The sequence below is a fragment of the Lemur catta genome, chromosome 23 (genome assembly GCF_020740605.2).
Source record: "Lemur catta isolate mLemCat1 chromosome 23, mLemCat1.pri, whole genome shotgun sequence".
NCBI lineage: Eukaryota > Metazoa > Chordata > Mammalia > Primates > Lemuridae > Lemur > Lemur catta.
The window spans coordinates 554,917-571,314 of record NC_059150.1 but is presented as its reverse complement, the minus strand read 5'-3'; the positions used below and the strand labels follow the sequence as shown (position 1 = coordinate 571,314).

Sequence of the window (16,398 nt, the reverse complement as noted above, 5' to 3'; positions counted from 1 at the left end):
TTATCCTAAGCAAAGTATCTCAAAGAATCTCAAGAATCTCCACTTTCTAATAAATTGGAACTAACTAGTGGGCACACAAGTACACAAAGGGAAGTGAAAGTCTTTGGAAATCAATCAGGGAGCTGGGAGGGGTGGGGGGAAACCCACTTCTTGTGTACAGTGACCACTATTCAGATGATGGGCATATTTATATCCCTGACTCAAGCCGGGTAACAGAAATATTTGTACCCCATTAATATTTTGAAATAAAAGATAGTTTCCACAATGTGCATAGGCTGAACACTGTAAACGTATTAACATCTTACTAAATATTTCAACAAAATCAGTTTATTTCTTCTTATCAGATATACAGTACAGAAAGTGAACTATAGAAGATATACTGTATCTAAAAACCAATCATCTCTTTGAATATTCACAGAGCATATTTTTGAAAACAACTATCAACGAGACTGAAATTTTATGACTTGGTCTCTTCTTTTTTTTTTTTTTTTTTAATTTCAGCTCATCATGGGGGTACATAAGTTCAGGTTATATACATTGTCCATGTCCCGCCCATCCCCCTGAGTCAGAGCCTCAAGCGTGTCCATGACTTTGTCTCTTCTAACAATTTGGACTTTAATTGTGTTTTGTCTGATGTGAGTATAGCTATCCCCTATTTTCATTTGGTTTCCATTTGTATGGAATTTTTAACCTCATGTTCTGCTACGGTCTATTAGTGTCCCTCTGTATTTCATGTGGTGCATTCTAATCCTGATGGTGGTGGTGTTCTGCAGAAAATGAGGCCTTTTGAGGTGATTAGCTCATGAGAATTTCACCCTCACAGATTGGATTAGCACCCTTATTAAAAAAAAAGGAAAAAAAAAAAAAAAAAAAAAAAACCTCATGGAGCTTCCTTGCACTTTCCACATTGTGAGGACATAGTGAGAAGGAACCGTCTATGAAACAGAGAGTGAGTCCTTACCGCAAGTCAAATCAGCTGGTATCGTAATCTTGGACATGCCAGCCTCTACAACTTTATAAAATAAATTTCTGCTTTTCATAAGCCACCCAGTTTATGGTAATTTGTCATAGTGGCCCTAATGTCCTATAAATACATTTACAACTGTTTACATTATGCACAAAGATAACTTGCTAATTATAACAAATGTCCTTTATATTTGTGAAATCTGACTTTTCCCAACTCAGCCAGTTTATCTAACCCAGGATCACTAACAAAGGGACAGCCTTAGTATATAAGCCACCTGAGTTTATGCAATAAGAGATAAGTTATCATGATAAAATATTTTTATCTTATTATGTATATCTTCATTTTCACTTAAAAGTTTCACTTCTTTTAGAAATTAAAAATGTTTCTGGCCAAAAATGATTTTAACTAACTAATGCTGTTTGAAATGAATGAACATAAAATTACATTTCAGAATTTCATTATTAAAATTTCTAAAACTCTTCTAGCCAAAAATTGTTGAAATGTTATTCGACCTTAAGATCACAACCAGTTACATCTTTATAACTCTCAATTTGTATTGTCTTGCATTTTAGACATCTTTATTTTAAAACAAATGATTCTTGTGGTTTAAAAGTGATACATGCTAAAATTAGAAAACTCAGAGAATACTGATAAGTATAAAGGAGTTAAACAACTCTTACCCCTATTATCTTTAAACACAAATACAGAATTTTACGTGTTTTATTGTATTTTCTGCCAACAATTTTTATCTCAACATAAATTCAGGTCGCAAAGCATTGAGTGTGTGTTTGTGTGTGTGTGTGTGTGTGTGTGTGCATGCAAGTGGGTTTGTTTATAACTGATACAGGGTCTTTATCACTTTATATGTCAATGTTGTAATCATTATATGCCCAATTAAACTTTAATTTCTCTTTATGATTAGTTTGCTTTATCGTGTGCTAGATTGATATTTCATGAAAGTTTACACATTTCATCATTTTTGTAAATTTATTTATTGATAATGAGTAATGATTTATATCTTATTACTAATATAAGGTATGACTTAGGTTGGTTTTTACATGTTTGTGAAGTGATACCATTTCAAAGGTAGAGATAGAATCTTTTCCATTTACTGTGAAACAGAGAGCCTCAAAAGCTATATAGAAAGCTTTGAGATATTTAGGAAAGTGATAAAAATAGGATCTGAAATAACTGCATTTAATTTCTAGCCATAGATACTTTGGTAAATTGGATACATAGCACTTTGGTTTGCCAAGTTTTAATGTGGTGCTTCTAAGAAGTGAGGTGCTGGCCTCAGATTATAATTACATCATCACAAATTGACAAACATCTTTACTTATGAATAACAAAGAGTTAAAAAGTACCTGAAATATAAAATCGAGAACTGGCTTAATAACAAAAATCCTTAATAAAGGTGTGCATTTTATTAATCCCAATAATCAGCCGTGTCTTTCACAACTGGGATACATCAGTTTCCCTTCCTGACACATTGTTCGAAATGGTTGAGATCCTGGTGCTGGATGGTATCTGTATTTACACACAAATTCAACCCTTTCACCTGTTTGGACATAAAGCTTTTGTTGTTCTCTCCACCTGAATGCTATGTTATATTTTTCCATGATTTCTTCTGATATTACACACGCTTCTGAAAGTAGGAAAAAATGAACACAAAACATTTAGTACTGTTGTATAATGGTTCAGGGATTCTTTCTCAAAACCCTTTCCAAACCAACTCTGTAAAAACATCATATAAAAGTTAAAATGGCAAACAACATGTAAACTAGGTACTATGTTTAATGTGTGCTAATACTTGGATCTTACTATCAAAGATTCATAACATCAATTATATAAAGAGTCTTGCATTTTAGAACCTATCATTGCTGTTTTCATTGAACTAAGGTGTTGGTCAAATGATACAAACCTTCAGTTATAGGAGGAAAAAGATGGGGATATAATATAGAGCATGACATCTATAGTTAACAATACTATATTTTTTACTTGAAATTTGGTAAGAGAGCAGATTTTAAGTGTCCTTACAACACACACACACACACACAGATACACATACACACATACACAATAGGAACTACATGCAATGTGAATGTGTTAATTTGATTGTGGTAATTACTGCATTATAAATATATAGAATCATCACAGCCTACACTATGAATATATATAATTTTCAATTGCCAACAAAAAGGGTGAAAATAAAATATAAAAATATTAAAAAGTAGTATTTTCCAAACGATACTTTCTCACTTTCTGACATACAAATATGTGGTAGGCAAGAATTCAGCAGAATGGTTGTGTGTTTATCTCTGAAAATTCTATTATCAATAACAAAATATTATACACTGACTCTTCCAGGATCCATGGGAATATTAAAGTACTTACCTAAGCATTTTGGTGGTTCTGACCACTCTCCATTTCTACATGTTACGCGCTTGTTACCTTGAAGAACATACAAGTTCTGGCATTGATACTCAACTGTCCAGCCTGGAGCATAGGCCAGTAATGGGAATGAAGTAATGTCTCCATTGTCAATAGCTGGAGGGGTCCCACATATTCCTTGAGAATCTAAAAAAGATCATTTAATTGATTGAGAGAGCAAATCAAAATACAGTTTAAAATAAGGCAAACAGAAATACAGTACTTTATATAATATCAACACCTATGTGATTTCTGTTGAAAGGAATAATTAGAAGAAATTTTAATCGTATAAACGGCTACATTATTGAAGCTCTTGGTTCTTTCTCACTGAAAGCACACGTGAAGGTGCAGAAGGATGTCTGCTCTGCCGTAGTCCAGGGCTGAGAAACATCTGTCTTAGTGAAAACATCCCGAACAGATAGACGGCTGAGAGAAACAGGGAAAGTCTCTTGTTTTTTATACACAGCATGCTGCACAGTTAATTGTACCTCTAGTGATATTTTTCTCTTGGTTTTCATTTTCATTACAAAAGAAACATCAACTGCCTAAAAATATTTAAAGGAGACAAATTTATAGAAGGTGAAAAGGAATGGCTGGCTTCCTGACATGGACAAAATGAGAAATGTACTCCTTCTTCTAAGTACAACTCAGACTCCCCAACATAACGTAATCAAATAAACAAACAAAAAAATAAACACATAAGAGAACTCTGAAAGATGTAGAGAACTCTGTCTGGTGAGAGACCTCTAAACTCAAGGAATAAAAAACCCATGTGTTACCCCACTTCTCTTCAGCCAAATGCAAAGAAAAGAAGCAAAGAAGCAGCCAGGCAATACCAAACCTTTCTTTTTCCTGTTTTCTTTCTTTCTTTTTTTCTTTTCGTTTCTTTCTTTCTTTTCTTTTTTTTTTGTTTTTTTGTTTTTTTTTGTTTTGTTTTTTAACAATATCTTGCCTCCTACAGGAAAACATCATAAGAAACCAATGCCCACCCTCCACACCCCCTGAAACCTGGTCCTCCACCCACACGATGAAGTAACAACACTCCTCCCCCTATTCCTGTGGGGCCAGCACAGGCCAAGTGAGAAACCTGGATTTGCAGCAACGGAACCCATTAAACAGAAGATTTAAATGAAATCTAGAATCTCAAAATCTAACATGAAAAATATCCAGGATAAAATAAAAAAATCACTCATCATATATTAATATGATTTCCTGATTTCCAGATCAGGAATTCTCAAAGAGAAAAGACAATCAAAGCAGTCAACACTGAGGTGACATAGATCCTGAAATAGACAACACTTTCAAAATCCCAAGAGGAATAATAAACTAAAAAGTATAACAGAAATTTTAAAAACCTCACTGAATGGGCTTTCCTAATAGAATGGGAGATGACTAGAGGATAAAGCCATCAACTTGAGGACAGAACAGTGTGAATCACCCAGTCTGAAATAGACTGGAAATTTAAAAAATGAACTGAGCCTCAGAGATCTGTAGAAGAAAACAAAAAATTACAGATCCAGAAGGCAAGGAGAAGGGGTGCTGGGATGAACAAAAGCCAAAAAATAATGGCTGAAAATTCCCCCAATTGGGCATAAGGCATAAATTTTCATATTCTAAAGGCTGAGCAAACTCCAAACAGGATAAGCTCAATTAAATTCAAACCAATACACATTAAAATAAAACTACGTAAAGAAAAAGAAAAACATCTTGAAAGCAGCTAGATAGAAACTATGCATTTCCTATCAGGGATCAAGGATTCAAGAGAAAGTGGGTTTCTGAGAACCTAAATAATTTACTATAGAATTTTCATTACAAAGTCTAACAGTCCAAACATGTTAGAGCGTTTCCTTTCATGCTGAAGTAAAATTCACAAAAATACTGGGCAGATAATTGTTAAGAACAGTTTTTATTTGAAGCATGAGTGACAGATACGTAAATCTCTGGTCTAGTTTCCCTCTCTACACCTTGAAATTCAATTTTTGTTTAAAGAAAAAGGTGAAAATAGATTCTTTTCCATTTGTGTTCTCAGGGGCACCTATTGTTTTATGGAAATAGCATGTACCTACCTGTATATGATCATAAAGTTTTACTTTTGCTGATATGAATTGCAGACACTCTTTTGCATTTACTTTTTTTATTCCAAGTAATATTGTAGGCATCTTTCCCTGTCAATCAATGTTTCAACTTCACGCTAAGATTGGCTGGGATACATTCCACTGCAATGATCTAATTCCCTTTACATACGACCAAGGACCTGAATACAGAATTACCAAATGTGTAGTCTTATCCCAAATAAATTGTCCTATTTCTTGTTTCATTGAGTTGCTGTCCCTGCTTTCTCAGACTTCACGTGGGTGCTAGACTCCTTCCCGTTTAAACTAATCAAAGACCTTGCTCCATACATTATCTCCTTTCTTTCATGGTATCAATTTCTTCTTCTCTAATAATCATTCCCCAACCTACAAACATGCTGAAATGTAACAGCTCGACAAGGTAACGTTTTCGCCTCTCCACACCCGCTTTCCAGCTACGCCTCATGTCTCTATTCCCTTTAGGAAAAACCTACTTGTTTTATTTAATAATTTAAAAATGGCCAACACGTGGAACAACCTGTTTGAACATGGTATTTGGATATGATGATAATAATAAGCATCAACGAGGTGGTTAATCAGTAATGTCATAAATTCTAGTAAAACAAAGGTACAAAAAATTATAGAAATTGCTCAATGTGGTCTTAATGTGGGTTTACAGCTTGGTATCACTGAGACATAAAGTAGAAACAACTTGTAAAATTTTTCTTATTTGTCAGAACCTATGAAAATTAATGTCAGCTAGAACTCTGTCTCTCTCTATATATGTATATGAGTATGTATAAATAGATAAAAAGATATAATTGATTATTATTGTATCAGGGTTACAATGAGATTGTACATATTTTGTTCTATATACCTTTGGGGGATGCTGTCTACACAACTGTGGTATGTAGCTACCTACTTTGGAACACAGGCTAATAGGGTTTTACGTTGATTACTTCCAGTGGCAGTAACCTTGCTACACTGGGAAAACCAAACCAAAGGTAGGTTGTTGTAAGCAAATCATGGTGGCATTTAAAAATAGTTTGATATGATAAAAAGGGTTGCTTAAAGATTTATTTGCTATCTGTAAGAAAAATTAATGTAAGGCATGGTTCCCTCTCTTCTGCAGATCCAAATAAAGGCATGAGGCTGCTTGCATATAAAATGTATGCATGACTATTTCAAAAATGTGCCTTCATTCTAGGACAGTTAACATTAAGGAAAACCCAAAACAGTTTTTTAAAGTCTGTGATGTACAATGTTAATATTGCCACAAAATTTAAATCCACATATTGTGATTAGTTGAATGAAATAATAATTTTATCAGCATTTCCACAACTTGTTTATGAGAGTAAAAAGTGTGCAAACTTCGGAAAAAGTTTAGAACCCTTGTCCTAGATCTTTTCTTTTTCTTTGCTCTCTTCCTGTATTTCTCTCAAGTGATTGTTCATCCTTCTGTATCTTTCTCCATTATTTCATTATCCAGTCTCTTTTGTTTCCTCCCTTGCCGCTCTAATCTTTTTCTGGAGCCATCTGTCTCTAAACATTCATTAATAAATCTAACACAGTTGGCAGAAAATATGAGCTTCTCTCTATAGGTAGAAACAACAAAATCTTTAAAGTTTGAATCATTGTTAAAGATAAAAGTGAAAGGAACCTACTGGTTTCACATCCTCATTTTGCAGATGACTACTCTTAGCTCAAATAGGTGAGATCATTTACACATGGGCACGGAGTAACCTTTCTCAGAGCCATGGCCGGGCCTGGTTTTCCTCACCGACTGTGCATGTGTTCTTGAGTCACCATTCAACCTTGGCGACAGAGCGTTGGGATGAAAACTTCCAGTCTGGGAACTCTGACTTCCTGCTGCTACTCTGGTAGCCTTGGTAGGTTGTATTGTATTTGTGGAATATTTAGTAACAGGCATAAAGGGAAGGCAGCAATATTCTGAGAACTTGAATGATAACATATTATGCTCTTTGTCTAAATAAATAAAAATGTGCTACATTTTTGAAACAGGTTAATTTTGGCGACTTAGTTTCTAAATACATTTGCCTCCTAAATGGAGCCAGGACTCCTTGGAGAGGTGGCCGATCCCAGCTCTGGAGCAGGGAAAATATGAACTAAGCCTGGGACATTTTTTGCATCCCAAAGCAAAACTACTCTTCAAAGGCTAACAGAGTCTTACAAACTGTACATAGGAGTCAGCTTGTATGGGTCACAAGTGGTCTGACTTAATTTTTCAAGCTTCTACAATATAATTGTTGGGCTGACACTAGCCATTGTCCCACAAACTGAAGAGAGCTTGTTCATGAGATGGAGGAGGAATGGAAGTATTGATACTATACCGAAGCCTATAAATCTTGAGCCCTATCCAATTACTGGACTTTTCCGGTATGAAGTTAATAAATTTGTTATTTCATTTTTTTTGCAAGTGTTAGTCATGTTTAAGCCCCTTGTAATTGAAAGAGGCCGTGACATAACTGGCTTTTGAAAAGCGACCACAATTCAAGCTGTTTTAAAAGATGCTATTTTTCAGAGGTTTACATTTAAAAATTGAAGATATGTAATAATATCTGATAACACAGAAAATGTTTTAAAGTGTACTGGAGACTCCATTTCCTGATAGCATGGACTAACTAGGATCAATATATCTTCCCACTGGAAAAAAGTTAGAAAATTGTACAAAATATATTTCCAAGACGCTGGAAACCAGGTGGCACAGGACTATGGTGGGGGAGACAAGAAGAAAACCTCAAAAGCACCAGTCACCAAAGCACTGTCTACGCCCATCTCAGCTCTTGGCCGGAGGCGTTGTGTAGACTGCATGCAGCGAGGGACAAGCCATGTGGAGCCCAGGGGTGCACCTGGGTTGAGACCACTAAGATCCCAGTGTTCAAGACTACGGTGGCTGGATTTACTGGGCAGAGTGACAGAGAGAAAGTGTTATGGAGAAAAATAGCTATGGAAGTTTTCACGGGTGTCCTTGAGTTTTTGGTTGCGTGCTAGGCTGTGCCGGCGAAGGATGCACCCCGCCGGGCTGGGCAAGAACAATTACTGGGGATGATGATAAACATGAGGATGACAGGAGTGTACTCAGGTCTGGGAGGGCCCTCGTGTATACTGCAGGTTTCCAAAGGAATCGTTTCCCAAATTCTAAGCCACTCACAATAAACACACCTCTCATGAGTATGAACTTTTTAAAACTTAGAAATTGATGATTTAGTGAGTTGATATGAATTTAAATAAGGATAAATATTTTAAAAATGTCTTAGCTATAAGACATTTTAACTAGAATTGGACTTATTTTCCTTTTAATACTTTAGTCTTGTCATCATTTGTTGTCACCTAACTTGATAATCATGATATAAACAACACATGAGTATTCCTTTAACGTAAATGGACGCCTTCCGAGTGAATTCTTGTCTAATGTTTCCACTTAGTACATACACTTGATTTATATAGGTAGGGAAATCATGTTATTTTCAAATCTACTTAGACACAATTGGAACTAAAAATTAAATGAATAATGATAGAAATATGTGGCAAAACCTATATTTAACCCCTGATAATAGATTTATTTCTTTAAAAAAAAAAATCACAAAACATACCAGGATCTGTGTGAATAGCATTTTACTTACTGGAGGGTCTGCATTTGGGAGGAATGGACCAGCCACTTTCTGCACATGAAATGGTTCTCTGATTATGCTGAAGACTGTAGCCTTTATCACAAACGATTTGTACTGTGTCACCTTCCACGTGTGTTTGTCCTGAAGATGCAGAATGACCATTCTCCACAAAAGGAAAGAAACACAGTCCTAAGGACCAAAAAATCGATTAATGTTCAAGATGGAAGTGGTAAAAAAAAATACATTTTGTAATATTTTAAAAGGAATGGTAAACTTTCAAAACTGAAATCAAGTATAAAAAGTTTCAAAAGATTTTAGGCCGTGCTACTATGTATATGATGAAGTATATATTTTTCTTATAGATGTATAAATGAGGGAAAATATTTTATGCTGTTGTTCTATGTTTTTTTATAAGGAGTTTTTATGTTTATAAACTTTTCTAGGTAAAAAATATTAATATCCATTCATATGTCTATTTCTCTGTTAATTCTCATAAACGTCACTTACAGGAGAAAGACTGTTACTATCTCCTTTGTTGGCTCTGTTCTGTCTCCCATTACTTTTCTTTCCTAAAACACCTGTCATCATGTGGTTATGCTCTCTACTTTCATTGAAAAATTAATATAGATACAGTTTAAAGGACCAGAAAGGGATTTATAGAAAATATAAAAGTGAAAATATTAAACCTCACTTTGGAATATTTGAGAGAACTGTAAATCAAACAGAACCACTGGTTGCTGAAGGACTACAGTACGTTTGCAGCCCTTTCCTGCCGTCCTCCAAGGACGTTCTGTCTACCCTTCAGGCTTCATTCTGCAGCATTCATCAAATATTCGTACGCACGTCAGCAGTGCTGCTGGCTGAGAATGCTAACTGCTGTTTGCCAGCCTCCTTCACCAAACCACCATTCCAAAAGCACAAAATGATTTTTCTTGTCTCTACATTAGGATAAAACCTTATGAATATATTTCTTATGGGTCACATATGTGTGTGTGGGTGAACATATTCACACTTATATACATACATAGATACAGGCATGTGGCACAAAACAAATGATCTTTTGGTGAACGACTGGCTGCAGACACAACAGTGGCCCCTTCAGATTAAACTGGAGCTGAAAGCTTTCCATTGCCCTAGTGCTGTTCTAGCCAACATACATCATACACTCGTGCATCCATTCATGAATATACAATGACTTTTTTAAAGGGAAAAATACACTCCAGCTGCTGCCAAATGAATATAAGAAATAGTAGGAAAGAAATATTAGTAGTCAAATATACTAATCATCAGTTTTTTAAAAGTAAAATATTTCAATATGCACAGTACTTTTCGATAATGCGAGAAAGTTGACACATTTATTTATTTTTTTTGATTTTCATAAAAGGCATTTCAAAAAAGACGGATGAGGGACGACATGCCCAGTCTCTGCTGGCCCCCCTTGTCCTCACGTCTGAGACTGCTGAGACCCTGTGATTCTGTCTAGCACGTCCCTCTCTATTCACTGAACGAAGAGTCACCCAGCGACCAGGGATTTACTCACTGAGACACTTTGGTGCTGGTGACCATCCTTCTTCTGTGCACGTTATACGAGTCCAGAAGGATTTTGAAGGAGACACAAAATTATATTCACAGGAGTAGTAGAAAAATTTCCCCATGTGAATCGGGGAAAATGGCTTCTCTTCATCATAGAGAATTCCATGGTTTATTTTTGGAAAATCACAAAGTCCCACTGGAAAAAATAAAACCAAAGAATCAAAATACTAATCTACACGAGTGAATCAATAAATGAGATTTTAATCATCTTACTGATAATTTTTCTTTTCGTTTAGCTTAAATGCCTTCCAGGATACTCAACTAGTCAGGAACAAGCAAAGATTTTTAATTAACAGGACAAGAGTATTTGAGGAGGCCATTGTCAATTGAAAATGAAATTTACATGTTGGAGTGATATGAAGTATGAACTTTTGCAGTATCTTCAAGAACAAAAGCCCCACACAACAATTTAAGAATCAGACAGAGTTAACAAGTAGCAAACCTCCCTGATCTACACAGTGTGTGGTAGAGGGATTATAGGGTTGTGTTTTGGTCTCAATTCACTTATTTTCTTTATTCTTATTGACAGGCATAGGGAGTATCTCCACCAGAAGTCTCTGTCCTTTCTATATTTTTCTGGTGCAGTAAAGATGTTGGGAAGGTAGTTTCTTTTTTTGTTTATTAATATCATCATTTTGATTATTTTCTGGTTACAAAGTTAATACAGACAGTACAAAGAATCACTAAGAACAGCCGAACCAAGAGAAAATTACAGGTGAATTTCTCATATAATTATATCCTCTAGCATAGTGTGTGTGGGTGCACAGTGTGTGTGTGTACAATCGACCCTCCACATCCACGGTTCTGCATATGTGTATTCAACCAACATGGATCAATAGTACTGGAAAAAAGGAAAAAAAACAATACAAATACCAATACAACAATAAAAATAACAAAAATAAAACGCAGTATAACAACTACTTACATGGCATTTACATTGTGTTAGGTATAATGAGTAATCTAGAGATCATTTAAATTATAGGGGAGAATGTGTGAAGATTGTATGCAACTACTAAGCCATTCTGTAGAAGGCACCTGAGCCCCCTCAGAATTTGGTATCTGCAGGGGATGAGGAGGGCCCTAGAACCAATCCTTCCTGGTTGCTAAGGAACTAGAGTACATATGTATATAGACACTTAAGACAAACATTCATACACACTATGGTTCAAGATATATTTAAACAATTTAGACAATGTGTGAAATTTTTATGCCTTTCTAGTCTATTTTTTGTGTTTTTGTATATTTAGGTATTAGACTTTTTTTTTAGAATAGATTCATGGCAAAATTGAGCAGAAGGTACAGAAACTTCCGATACACCACTGCCCCACCCCCAACACACAAGGCACAGCCCCCCACCACGACCAGGCCCTCGTCACCCAAGTCTGCAGTTTACGTGTGGGCTCACTCTTGCTATTGTATTCCATTTCTGAGGACAACAGTTAAGTTCGTTTTTTAGTTCAACCTATTTCCTCAATATAGTATTTCTGTTTAACAAATAGATTTATTTTTCTCCTTATTTAAAAAAAAAACATGGAGAAATTCAGCTGACAAATCAGGGTATTTCCTTGTTTTCATCTACCTAGAAGTAATGTTTGATGTTGCACAATATTTACAATTATTAATTCCTGTGGTATTTAACCTTGCAAAACTTGAAGTTTCTTATTTACACTGTTCAAAAATTAACATTCGATACTTTTGAAGAAGATATTGGGGAAAAGACTCACTTGTATCTTGGCAGTATTACCTATCATAATTCTTTTTCAGATACTCTGTGCCTTCCCCCAGAATTATGGTACTTTATTTCCACGTATTTGTACCTACATATTTTTGCTATCCAGAATAACTTTGCTCCCATTCTCCAATTATATTCTACCCAATCTTCAGAAGTCATTCTACAACATTCATCAAATATTCATTGTGCACATCAGCAACGCTGCCAGCTATGAACGTTAACTGCTTTTTGCAGGGCTCCTACACAGAACCACTCACTCCAAAACTATAATTTTTCTTGTCTCTACATTAGAATATAACCTTATGAATATCTGTCTTCTGCGACATACCTATGTGTGTATATATATATAAACGTATGCACATTTATATACACACATACACGCATGCAGTCATTGCCGCATATGGAAGGATGTTTCGGCCAGTGACTGACAGCATACACAATGGTGGTCCCTGAAGAGTAAAATGGAGCTGAAGAATCCCCCTTTCCCAGTCACGTGACAGCCATCACGACATCACAGTGTGACACACTGCTCACACGCTTGGGATGATGCTGGGGTGAACATTTCTGCCATGCTGCCAGCTCTACGGAAGTATAGCACACACAGTTATGCACGGGGCATATTACTCGATAATGACAATGAATGGCTACGTCACTGGTTTACCTATTTACTACACAGTACTTTCTATCATTATTTTAGCTTGTACCTCTTCTACTTATAAAAAGAAAACTTGACTGTGAAATCGCCTTAGACAGGTGTTGGAGAAGGATCACAGAGGAAGGCACTGTTGTCACAGGAGACGACAGCTCCGTGCTGGTTATGGTCTCGGAAGACTGGCAAGTGGGACAAGATGTGGAGGAGGAAGACAGTGACATCCATGGCCCTGGCCCGTGTAGGCCGAGGCTAATGTGTGTGTCTGTGTCTTAGTTTTTAACAAAGCGGTTTTAAAATTAAAAAGTAAAAAATTTTAAAACTAGAAAAAAGCTTATAAAGGAAGGATATAGAAAAACAAAAATATTTTTGCACAGCTGTACAATGTGTTTGTGTTTTAAGCTAAGCGTTATTACAAAAGAGTCAAAAGTTAAGAAAATTAAAAAGCTTATAAAGTAAAAAGGTTTGCCCAGGCTATGGGTAATTTGTTATGAAAGAAAGATGATATTTCTATCGGTTCGGCGTGGCCTCAGTGCACGGTGTCCATAAAGTCCACGGCAGGGTGTGGAGACGCCAAGGCCTTCACATCCCCGTCACTCGCTCACCGACTCACTCAGGACAACTCTCAGTCCTGGGAGCTCTGCTCATGAGAAGCGCCCTATACAAGTGCACCATTTTTTACTTCTTAAAGATGATAAAACAGGTACCATATTTTTACTGCATCTTTTAAATGTTTAGACATATTTAGACACACAAATGCTTACTGCCTACAGTATTCAGGACAGTAACACGCCGTGCAGGTTCGCAGCCCGGGAGCAATAGGCTAGGCCGTGCGGCCTCGGTGTGTACCAGGCTGCGCTTTCTAGGTTTGTGTAAGTGCACAACAACATGGCTTACCGATGCATTTCTCAAAACATTTCCATTCCTTAAGCAACACATGACTGTATGCACATACACACGCGCACACACACGCACACACACACACACACACGCATTTATAGGCTGGCAATCCACTTGCTTGTCTATGTTTTGCATTCCTCATAGGGAACTATCCGTTGCAATGAGTGGGGATTTTCGTTTTCTTTCCAGCTTCTTTGGTGCAACGTGAAGCATAATCTATTGCTTGATAAATATTTTGCTACTGAAAGCATGCAGTTTTCTCAGGTTTTTTTTTTTTTTTTCTTTGTTACATTTACTAATTTACAAAGCATACAGATGAAGAGAGGCACAGGGCGAGGTACGGGGGATGGGCACCACCCTCGGGAAACTTCTGCATGTTCAGCTATTGAGAATTTCCAAGTTTTCTATTTATACAAAAGTGCCACCTCGGTGTGCTGCTTCTGCTGTCTGGACAGTCTCTCAAAAGTGCAGCACACACAAAACATTTAGTACCTGGACGACTCTCAGATAGAGTTTTACTGAACTTTCCCCAAGAGACTGGATTGAAGCTTGAATATCTTTTTCTAGGTTAGGAGTTGTCGAAATTCTACATGTTACTTGCATTTTTCACTTACCTTCTGCTTTTACTTCCACTTAGAAATCCCCTTTTATGCCATTTCTAACAGACGTTTAAAGCACCTAAAATATACTGGAAACGCTGGAAACACACCCATTCACACGGCTCCTCGGGGAGAGGGTGAGGATCTAGCCCTCACTGTAGCTACCCAGAGGATTCGGTGGTTTTAACTGAGCCTCAGCTGTCCGTCATTGGAGAGCGAGTGTTTCTCCCTCATCAGCTAACTGCTCTCCGGGGATTGTAACTCAATGCTAAAAGTGGAAACAAATGAGTTTCCTGCCCACAGAAATCATGTTTTGCAATTTTTCTCAGGGGAAATACTAAAGGAGAAGCATTTTTAAGTTTTTCTACATCTTAAAAAATTGACAAAAAGTGTATATATTTATAATGTGCATTGATTTCTTTTGGTTTTAAACAGGTTCACTGATGTAAAATTTACATGCCACAAAATTCACTGATTTCAAGTGTAGCAATCACTGGTTCTTAGCAGGTTCACTGGGCTGTGGAACTCTCAGCACAACCAGGTGGAGATTACTCCCGTCACTGCACTGGGTGTCTCCCGCCACGTGCAGGTCACCGCGTCCCCCTCCAGCCCAGCAGCCACTACATCTGCCTCCTGTCCCCACAGATGGGCCTACCAGGATGTCTCACCTCACGGAGCCACACAGCATGGGGTCTTTTCCGTCTGACTTCTAGCACTTAGCATGACTATTTTGAGTTGCATCCATGTTATTGTGTGTATAAGTAAAAAGGAAAGAATTTTTATTATGCATATTTTTCTCTAATGTCAGGGCTGAAGAGAAACTGTCCAAATAAAACTTCAATCGTATGGGGAAACTAGCGAGCAACAGAACAGTAAAATAAATACTTTTGAGAAATCAGAGAGTAAAGTATAGTGATTGAAACTTCATTTATATACGTACTTTAATCAGTAAGCTAGACCTTGTTAGAGGTTTTGTTTGCGATTATTTCCATATGGTGGCTTTTGTTTCAATATGAAGTGAGATGGGACAGTTTAAATATTGCAAGAAATAGTTTATAGTGTTAATCAAGAAGTGACATATGATTTCTTTTCATTTTCAAAATATATTGAAAAGCTCAGAAAAAGCATTTTATTGGCATTTTACTGGCTTACATATAAAAACAAAAATACACCCTTGTTTTATTAAAAGATACTCCCCTTTGTTGAATGATAATTAGATTGATATCAGAATTCCATTATTTTAACTGTATTAAATTTTTTTTATGAAAATAAAATTCTAGAGACATTTTGAAGGTGACAAACGTTTCTAGGATGTTTTTTCTAGTCAGTGGCATTGCAGAGTTTAGGCAGAATCACACCAATTCTTTCCCTTGTTAGCTTTATTATAACAGATTTTTCATCATTTAATTCCTCTTCAAATTCTATATTTGGTGGCTATTCACACTTTGGAACTTAGAGAAGAAATAAAATTAGTTTTATTCTATTTTCCCCTTAATTGCATATTAGAAAATATTTTCACAAATAAATATTATGATCCCTCATTCAAAATGCTCTTATCTGTTTATTCTTTTACAAATACACACACACGCACATACACACACACACACATCACAACCAATGAACACATTTGAGAATGAGACTAAAATATTCAGATCTGTTTTCAACTTACCTTGTCCCCGAACAACGGATACCCACAAGATTAGAATGACATTGATTAAGAGCAACATGCTAGAAAATCCCAACTGCATACAACCAAAACTCCTCCAGTATTGATAGTGTTGCTTTAAATCCTGCTTTCACGGATAGTTGTGACCTGACTTTGAA

The 16,398-nt window shown here is 36.3% G+C and overlaps 1 protein-coding gene across 2 annotated transcripts; it reads right to left on the bottom strand.

Moving 5' to 3' along the window:
- Positions 1–1,940: 1,940 nt before the first annotated feature.
- Positions 1,941–16,398, bottom strand: LOC123627000 (complement factor H-related protein 2-like). 2 transcript variants are annotated; one of them, XM_045536315.1, is made up of 5 exons: positions 16,244–16,398; positions 10,642–10,830; positions 9,114–9,290; positions 3,362–3,544; positions 1,941–2,612 (listed from the first exon to the last, which is right to left on the bottom strand). In XM_045536315.1, exons 1-5 carry the CDS (start codon positions 16,320–16,322, stop codon positions 2,407–2,409), a joined length of 834 nt encoding a protein of 277 aa, XP_045392271.1. In that variant the 5' UTR covers positions 16,323–16,398; the 3' UTR covers positions 1,941–2,406. The 2 variants fall into 2 exon arrangements, with proteins under 2 accessions (XP_045392271.1, XP_045392272.1); XM_045536316.1 differs by lacking the exon at positions 10,642–10,830.